The sequence below is a fragment of the Condylostylus longicornis genome, unplaced genomic scaffold (genome assembly GCF_029603195.1).
Source record: "Condylostylus longicornis isolate FDR11 unplaced genomic scaffold, ASM2960319v2 ptg000013l, whole genome shotgun sequence".
NCBI lineage: Eukaryota > Metazoa > Arthropoda > Insecta > Diptera > Dolichopodidae > Condylostylus > Condylostylus longicornis.
The window spans coordinates 17,887,252-17,897,094 of NW_026577982.1; the positions used below are offsets into that span (position 1 = coordinate 17,887,252).

Consider the following 9,843-nt stretch of genomic DNA (forward strand, 5'->3'; position numbering starts at 1 on the left):
GTATGAATGCAATATTTCTCATGACTCATTTCTTTCACTTATCTACATATTTTTTTCCACTGCTATTACTTGTAAATACTATAGATAATTACATAATTATAATATGTGATAGTAATGTATTTTATGTCTTACAACCTTGTCTAAACTTTTTATCAGAGGGAATTAAACAAAAAGGCAAGAAAAAGGCAATAAAGAACATAAAAAAATCTTAAGAAAAGAAGAGGCTTTCAAAAAGAAGAAAGCAAATTTATTATCTTATTGTTATTGTTGTTATTAACAACAGCTTTTAACTCTTTAAATAAGAAAAAATGTTAATTCAATAAAAACGAAATATACCTATATCAGGATAAGACACTTTTCATGTTACTAATATTTTATATAATAAAGTTGAATCAAACCAATGGTTTGTAATGTAGCATTTTTGCCTTCAACAAGTGAAAATACTCTTTTTTAAAGCAATATAGATAGCTACTAAATTACTAAAATTACTTTTATTCATAAACGAAAGCATTTCAAAAATTGCATACCTTTAAGATGAGCATTGTATGCATTCTTTGAAATAAAGCAAAAAAAAATTTAAAGAGGTGTTAACATAATGCTCGAATTCAAGGATTAATTGCGTCAGTTAAGAAAATAATTATATATTTTAATGGCATGGAAATTACGTGATGCAGAAGATGAACTGATGGTTGGACGGACTGTCGGATGCACGGTCAGACATAGTAAAATTAAATAAACTAATTCGGATGCACGGTCAGACATAGTAAAATTAAATAAACTAATTCCATTTTTACAGACCGTATTGTGTATACAATAGGTAGGTTATGTGATGGCACCAAATTTTGCATATCGAGTTTTTGGTGGGAATGCACTTCATGGTAGGGAAGTGTAAATAAACTATTTTCAGCAACCCGTCGGTCTGCCGGTCTGTGTGTGCACGCGTGTATCTCGAGTTCGGCTGAACCGATTTTGATGAATTAATTTTATATGTAAGTTTATTTCGACCATGGCAAGGATTGATCAACTTTTGGAATATATCAGGGCTCGGAAACTGCAATTTTTGGCGGGCCTGTTCTAAATTTTCGACCACTTTAAAAATATTCAACCGATTTACTTGAAATTTCATATATAAGCTTAGCTCGACCGTCCGCGAAGCCTCTTAACTTTTGAAAAATATCAGGCGTCAGCAACTGGACGTTTACTACGGGCCAAATTTACATTTTTGGGTATATAAAGAGAAATAATCAACTTAATAATCAATATTATATTAGATTTCATTGAAATTTAATATTTAAATTCTTCGTACTAAATAAATATATATTTTTTTGGAAAGATCAGGGCTCGAAAACTGATCTGCAGGCCGATTTTACATTTTTCACCATATCTACGGAACGAATTGATGGAATTTCTTCAAATTTGATATTTGAGTTCTGGTTGTTACCGAAACTAACTGGCGAGCATTTCAGGGAATTCGTTTGGCACAAAGCGAAACTCTACTAAGAGCCAAATTTACATTTTTCATTAGGTATGTTAACTATAAGCTTATTAATGTCCTAAAAATTGGAAAGAAGTATTTAACAGAAATTTTTATAATATTCTGTAACACTTTCACTTAACTAGACAATAGACATTCCGGTCGGTTAGGTGCTGCTCACATCAGATTTTTTTTTCTTATGGAAAAATGCTTAAAACAAAATTCTTTAGCGATATAAAAGCAAATTCAATTTATCCTTTTTTAGCATTTAAGAGTATGCATGCTTATGAATATCATATGTTGCACTTTCAAGCAATAAATTAGCACGAAAATTGTTGCTTGAAAGTGAATCATTAAGCACTATTATCCTTTGATGTATATTATATTATCTTCTACTTAATAATGTAAATGCAGTTTAGTCCGGAGTTGGTGGTTTTAAAATGGTGAAAAAGAGAAACTAAAAATTTTAATCAATAAAACACATGAAGCTCCTAAATGGAAAATTTTTACTTTTTGCAAAAAAAAATTCTTATACTTGTTTAATAGGTTTTATCAACTCTTTTCTTTATTTAACTATTTTACAAGGTAAATATTTTTACCTACAAAATAACGTATGTATATTATCTTTTATATAACAATTAAAATAATTATCGTCTAAATACACTTTTCCATATAAGTGTACAGGGTTTATTTCAGAATAAAATACGTAATTTCATTTTTTTTTAAGAAAAGTCTAAGTATTTCTCCAGAGATTCATTGTTGTTAATTAAATAGTAACTTTCAACGTACGTATGTGAAAGTAATATATTCATGTGGAAGGTATCTAAATATATATAATATATTAAAGTACATATGTAAATATAATTATATAGCACAGAAGAAAATGAACAGGATAGAAAAAAAACATATTAATTATTTAAATAAGAAAATGAAATTTACAAGCTGTTGATTAAACAATCAGGTAAAAAGAAAATTTAAGAAGTGGAAAAAAATGAGCTTATATTTAATATTATTATAATATAGAAAAGGATGCTTAAAAAATTAAGATGGAAACTTAAGACACGATGTTTTCACTTAAAAAATATATATACACATACATATACTATATGTACAGGCAAATTATAATACAGATTAGTAGTTATAAATTTAAATCAAGGACAAAATCTTAAAAAAGAAATTCAAGAAAAATATAAAAAAATATATCTTTTATGACATCTTGTTACATTTCATTACATTACGTAACATAAAAAAGGCTGGCGATGATGACGATGACGAGATTTACTAAAATATAACGTAGATATTAAACAATATTTTCTCCTGTACTAATATGATAAAAATGTAAATTCAACACATCATAACAAAATTATTTGAAAAAGATATTAAAAAACACAATAAATCCTGGAGCAATCAACATTTTAATTAACTTGGCGATAACATCAATATAATAGATAATATGTATAATGATTAAGAACAAATTACTTTTAAAAATGTAAAATCACATTTCCAAATAACATTCCTATCTAAAATATGTATCCCAGTGTGTACATACTCTCTCAATACTACCATTTTATATTCTACAAAAAATTCTTGTTTACATATAATATTTAACATTATGAAAAATTGCATTATTTTACTTTATCGTGTTATTAACTTGTATACCTACCGTAACAATATATATATTTTCATCTATCCAATATTTTATAGCAAGGGTAATAATGAAGTTGGTACTATACTATTTTCATTTGGTGAAAATTTGCTGAAGCCCAAGATTCTTTAATCCAAGAAAAATTCTTATAGAATTTTGTTTTAGCGTTAAATTCAGGTATTAAATTAAAATTCGCCATGGAAAGAGTTCCCGATAACTTAAACGAAATCAAATCGAATTATGCTAAAAAATTTAGATTTTAATTTTATTTTTCAATTTAAAAAACTTTTCGACTTTTTTCTTATTGGGGCTAATATATTCATCTCAAAACTTTTTTGTGTTCTCATAAATTTTATTATTTAAATTTATCTCTGTTGGTTTACTATTATTCAAATTTTCAATTGTTTCTGTAAATTAATTTTTCTTATTGCTTTTGAGCATTGCACAAATTGTAAAAAAGAGAAAAAAGTTTATGTCTCAAAATAACTCATGAATGATTTATTTTGAGACATAAACTTTTTTCAAATAATATTTTACATTCTTGATATAGAAAGATAAATTCAATATTGCGATTTTTATTACCATTCAATATTTCTGCTAGAATACATATAATAAACTTACATTTTATTAATTCGTACAATTTTGATATATTAATTCGTAAGTCGTTGGAAAATTATATTAATATTATTCATAAACGCTAAGTTTTTACATACTTACTCAAAAAATAAAATTTAAAAGCATAATGACACATGAAAACAATATTCCTGAGCAGGATATGTATACTATTACAAATACAAGGAAATGTAAATTATTTTTTTGTATTTTTGTTCATAATTTTTTTTCAAACAAAAAAATTGAAAATTTTTAATAAATTTGTATCAAAAACTGAAAATTTTTAATACAATAAACATTCTAAATGCTTTTAATTTATGTAACAATATTATTACGTTAATAAAAAATAATATAACATTGTTAATTTTAAAAATAAAGAGTAGTATAAAACGCACACAAAAGTTGTCATTAAAGCTTTTTAAATTTTTGGAAGGAAACCCTTGGTAATAAAACTAATAAAAACTACCATGAGCATAAAGTATTTTCTATTTTTGCATTTTCATGAATTTCTTCCTTTTTTCATACTTTTCACTTTGTTAACCTTTTCTCATTGTAAATTTTTTTTTCAAACATTCTTCACAGAGTTTTATTTTGATCTGTACATCATCACCCTAAGTCGCACGTATCAATCTCAGCGTTTCGTCATTATATCAAACATTGTCATGGTGCCACATTCAAGATGAAAGCAATGATAAATTTTAAAAATTCCAATAATTTATTTTTCTTTGTTCATTAAAAGCAAAAAAAAAATTTTAATACTCGTAACAGTATAAAATATTATTTTATATAAATGGAAGCAGGTTACTTATGTACACTCAAAAGGTATATCGACTTCATTTGTTATTAGATGTATACGTTATTCGAGAGAAACACTGAATTTAGAGTAACTGATCAATTGTTCAGTAAAAATTTGTAACGGACAAAGTGAAATTTTGAGGATTACAATAGATTAATGTCAGTGTAGTAAAAAGAGAGGAAATGGTTTCTATATCCAGTAAATATGTAACTTTGTCTTACCATAATTAAAAGAAGTAAAAACGTTTCAGTCGTCTAAACCGACTAAATTATACCCTGCATCTTGACAATCTGAGCATTTAAACTTGTTTCTGAAATATTTAGAATCAATTTTCATGGTTGTACGACAGTTACTCGAACCTGTCAGGCCCATTCACAAAAATTCCCGTACATGTCTAACCAACAACAGGACCATAACTGCCAAGTCTCATGAATCTATCCTTTTTAATTATCATAATTTCAATTTTCAGCTATCCGAACTGCCAAGCCATTCCAACAATTTTCAGCTGCTAAGTCATTCCATGTAAATTCCGAGGGTATATTTGGGCTATAAAATATATCGGACCTGATATATCTTATCCAATATCAGTTCCGACATATTGAGAATATGACATCGGTGTGCAATGAATATGGCATCGGTCCTTTAACTAGAATATCTTGCATTCAAACCCCAGGTCACTATAAAATTATATTCAATTTATTGTAGCATAATATAAAATCATAAAAAAATCTGATGTGATCAGCACATAACCGACCGCAAGGTGTATTGTCTAGTTAAGTGAAAGTGTTACAGAATATTATAAAAATGTCTGTTAAATGCTTCTTTCCCCTTTTTAGGGCATTAATAAGTTTATACTTAACATACCTAGAAAAATGTAAACTTAGTAGAGTTTCGTTTTGCGGTGAAATTCCAGTTAATTTCGGTAACAACCAGAACTCAAATATCAAATTTGAAGAAATTCCATCAATTCGTTCCGTGGATATGGAAAAAATGTAAAATCGGCCCGCAAACCAGTTTTCGAGCCTTGATCTTTCCAAAAAATTTATATGTTCATTGTTTTAATACGAGGAATTTAAATATTAAATTTTAGTGAAATCGGTTGATTATTTCTCTTTATATACGCAAAAATGTATATTTGGCCCGTAGTAAACGTTAGTTGTTGACACTTGATTTCTTGCAAGAGTTAGGAAATTTCGCGGACGGTTGAGCAAAGAGGCCTGATATATCCCAAAAGTTGATCAATCCGTGCCACAGTCGAAATAAACTTCAACATAAAATTTCATTAAAATTGGTTCAGCCGAAAGTGAGATACACGCGTGCAAACACAGAGACAGACCGACAAACCGACAGGTTGCTAAAAATAGTTTATTTACCTATTGTATACACAATACGGTCGGTAAAAATGGTATAAAATTTTCATATATCCATAATACTTGATTAAAATTAATATTACAGGGAAGGTTAGTCACCTACCTAGTTAAAAACTCTATGATGCAATGAAATTGGGGTATAACTATCAATGATACCACACACTAGTCCTATACCACACGACTGCCAAGAATCTACCTTTATAATTTTTCCGAATATATAAAATTAGCTTTTAGAGCTGTGTGACAGCTACCCGAACAAGTGCCAGAATTTTTAGATCATATGTAGAATGTAATTCTTTATCTTTATTAGTATTTAAAATATTTAAATTATTTTTATTAATATTTGAAATAATCTTTTTGTATGACAGCTGTTACCCGTGAAATAGGTTTAATTACAATAGGGCACAAATGAACATTTATTCAATCAAAAATTTTTAGAATATATTACGTTGTTGGTAAAATATAACAACGCTGTCTAGATAAATAAAGCTGTCAAAAATACAATTTTTGTCTTGTTTCGCTTTTGTAACTACTCGTATGTATTTTTTGTAATATGGTAATACCCGTTTAGCTGCTTGGCGCTAGCCGTTTAACTTTTTCAAATTCACATTTCGCTAGGTATGCTAACTTAAAGTTTATTAGTGTTCTTAAAACTGCAAAGAAGTGTTTAAAACGCATTTTCATAATATTCTGTAACACTTTTACTTAACTAGACAATACACATTGCGGTCGGTTATGTGCTGATCACATCAGATTTTTTTCTATGTAAAAACGTTGTTGAATGAACCGCGTGGAACTTATGTTTGCGGTTATTCAAATAAATTCAATTAAAATTGGTTTAAACGTAAGACAATTTAAAAATCTCGAGCGTGCTTTTTCGATACTAAATAAAACATGTTTTTTTGTAAAAACATATTTTTATCAAGACAATTTCTAGGACAACTTGATAGTAATCGAACAATAAATAAAATCGAAATATACGTTAAATGACCGAAAAAAAAGTAATAGTTAAGTCTTTAATATATAACAAGTCCTGAAAAAACGGGGGGTCTACTTTCAAATCAAAAATGTTAAGAAAAATTACTTTTAAAATAACAAAGGAATCAATTTAAATATTTTGAATATCAAAGCTGAAAATTACTAACACAAACCGTTAAATAAACTATGCACATGTAAATATTTACATTAATATAGAAAGTGTTTGCATTAAACTTATATTACTTAACATTTTTATTTTACATGTTCTTCTTTTTTTTTGGTAACCATGTAGGTGTTTTTAATAGTACGACATAAATTTATGATACACTGTACGTGCTAATTTTACATTATCATAAAAGAACAAGGATTACGTGCAATTAGGCCCTTTTTTAAAATTAAAGAAATTATTTATTATAAAGTTATAAATTTAAAATTATTTTAGAATTTATTATATTTTAGAATTTTAAAACGACATTAAAATGATTTAAGAATTGATATGTATATTATAAGATGTCTCTTTTCGTTTCCATTTTATATAACATTAATTATCGGCAATTTCGTTATTTGAGAATTGTATAAGAAATTTCCACCAACTTCAAAATTTGATTTTGTTGTACATTTACAAAAAAAATGGGAGATTTTATATGACTAATTCAAAAATATTTTTCCTAAGATTTTACAATCAAAAAATTAATAAGAATTTAATGCTTCACTTTTCCTGTGAGATTCGATATGTCATATTGTGTGCATGGCAGAAATACTGAATCATAAAAGTTTTCAATCTTATTTTTAATGTTCATATAATCCTACTTTTAATGTTATCATAAAAAAATAAGATAAAATTTTATATACATACGTATATGTACATATACAAACAAGATTTTTTCAAAATCATCAATCGTCGGAAAGCTTTTTTTATTATTAACAAAATTCAAACATACAAAAACTCTATGTAAATGTGGCATTTATTTTGTTAAAACGTTAAGTTGCAAAATTTTCTTTCCAGTTTTGATTTTAATTTCCTCAACGTAATTATGTAAATATTATTAAAACGATGTATTGTAAAAATTCTACATACATGTAATAAATCCATATATATACATAGAAGCCATGCTAAAAAAGAATGCGATCACATTTTTTGGCAAGTAAGAATACATATACATGCTATGTACACATGCTATACATTTCAAAAATTTAACATGCGTATAGACTATAATTATCATAACACATGTTCGGCACGTTTTATATAAAATTAATGCTCAAATAATTTATTTAATACCACCAAAATTCACAAGAGATTCATTCATACATTCCTATCTCTATAACAACCTTAAAAGATAAAGCCAACTTTTTCTATTCTACTTTTCACATTCCTTCTTAAGCTTCCACCTTACTTTTTATTGCTAAATGGAAACAAGAATTCGTATAATTTTCGATTGAGTTTTTTGAAGTTTTTTGATACTTGAACGGTAAAAAGAAATCCTTAACAAAAAAGAAAGACAAAAAAAAACAAAATACAAGTTTATCTTTTCATCATAATTTCGCGATATTTTTATTTTTCAAAAAAAAATTTAATACCATTTCCTAAAACATTTTCAATGCAATTTACGAATTACTATGTTTGAAGAATTAAATAAGTTTATGCTATTCCTTTTAAAATCCCTCTAACGTTTATCTTAATATAAACGAAAAAATCGGACATAATATAAATGTAAATTAAAAAAATCTGAAAGTTTGTTTACAATGCGCTTTAAACACCTACATATTTCACAAATTATTAGAAAAATTGTTTACACACCTGGAAAAGGGTTCATACCCGCAATGTCAATAATTTCTTCAACAATTTTTTGTAATTTTCGTTGATAAGCAAAAAGAGACAAACACAGTGGAACTAATAAACACATTTTCTTCAAAATTTTTTGTAAATACATATATTTATTATCGACCAATATAAACATTCGGCAAAATAAATATTCATCAATAACGGTTTGTCTGAAAAGATACATGAATACAGAGACTAACGCACTGAGAGATGGACACTTTTGTGTTATCACAATACATCGTTATTTCGCTATATTATTTAAAAACTTATCGGATCAATAGTGTAGTGACATAAGTTGACTAATTAAGTTTTTTGACTTAAAGTGAGCTGACTAATTATCGAAGATAATTCCAAAAATTTCAAAAATTTCAAGAAAGTTTTAAATGAAATCCTCTAATTGACTAGAAGTAAAACGATTTCATACAGCCAATGCAAAACAGTAAAATCGTGAGAATTTTATTGTTTTTCTTTTTTATAAAGGGAAGAAATATTACTAATTATATACTTTTTTATTTTAATGTTGCAACATACTTTCAGACAAGTCATAAAACTACACTTTTTCAACTAACATTTTGAGTAAAAAAAAATGAAAAAATATTTTAAAAATGCTTAACTAAATAGTAAAAGTAATTAATATTAACGATGCATTTGACTAAATAATAAAAGCGGAAAAACTTTACTTTCAAACTTAAACAAACTTTTGTATTTGTTTTAAGGAGTTCTATGTAGTTTGGGAGTTTAGTTTTTATAGTTTAATAAATAAATTTGAATCACAACCAGTATAGCTCTTCTCTATTAAACAACTGAAACTAGATTTTTGAAACACAATTGTATTCTTAAATAATAATTATATGAAAAAAATCTGATGTGGTCAGCACATAACCGACCGCATTGTATATTGTCTAGTTAAGTGAAAGGGTTACAGAATATTATAAAAATGTCTTTTAAATACTTCTTTCCAATTTTTAGGACATTAGTAAGCTTATAGTTAACATACTTAGAAAAATGTAAATTTGGCTCTAGTAGAGTTTCGCTTTGTGCTACCCGAATTCCCAGAAATGCTCGCCAGTTAACCAGAATTCAAATATTAAATTTCAAGAAATTCCATCAATTCGTTCCGTAGATATGGTGAAAAATGTAAAATCG

At 26.7% G+C, this 9,843-nt stretch overlaps 1 protein-coding gene across 6 annotated transcripts in view; it reads right to left on the reverse strand.

The window, feature by feature from the left end:
• Positions 1-4,768, reverse strand: part of LOC129605406 (syntaxin-binding protein 5) — a 149,709-nt gene extending 144,941 nt beyond the window's left edge. For 5 of the 6 annotated variants that reach the window (XM_055515156.1, XM_055515154.1, XM_055515155.1 and 2 more), the window contains exon 1: positions 4,749-4,767. In XM_055515156.1, coding sequence (XP_055371131.1) covers positions 4,749-4,751 — 3 coding nt within the window. In that variant the 5' untranslated portion in view covers positions 4,752-4,767. Of the gene's footprint in view, positions 1-4,748 lie in introns of all 6 variants that reach the window. The other variant, XM_055515152.1, reaches the window with a different exon arrangement.
• Positions 4,769-9,843: the final 5,075 nt, after the last annotated feature.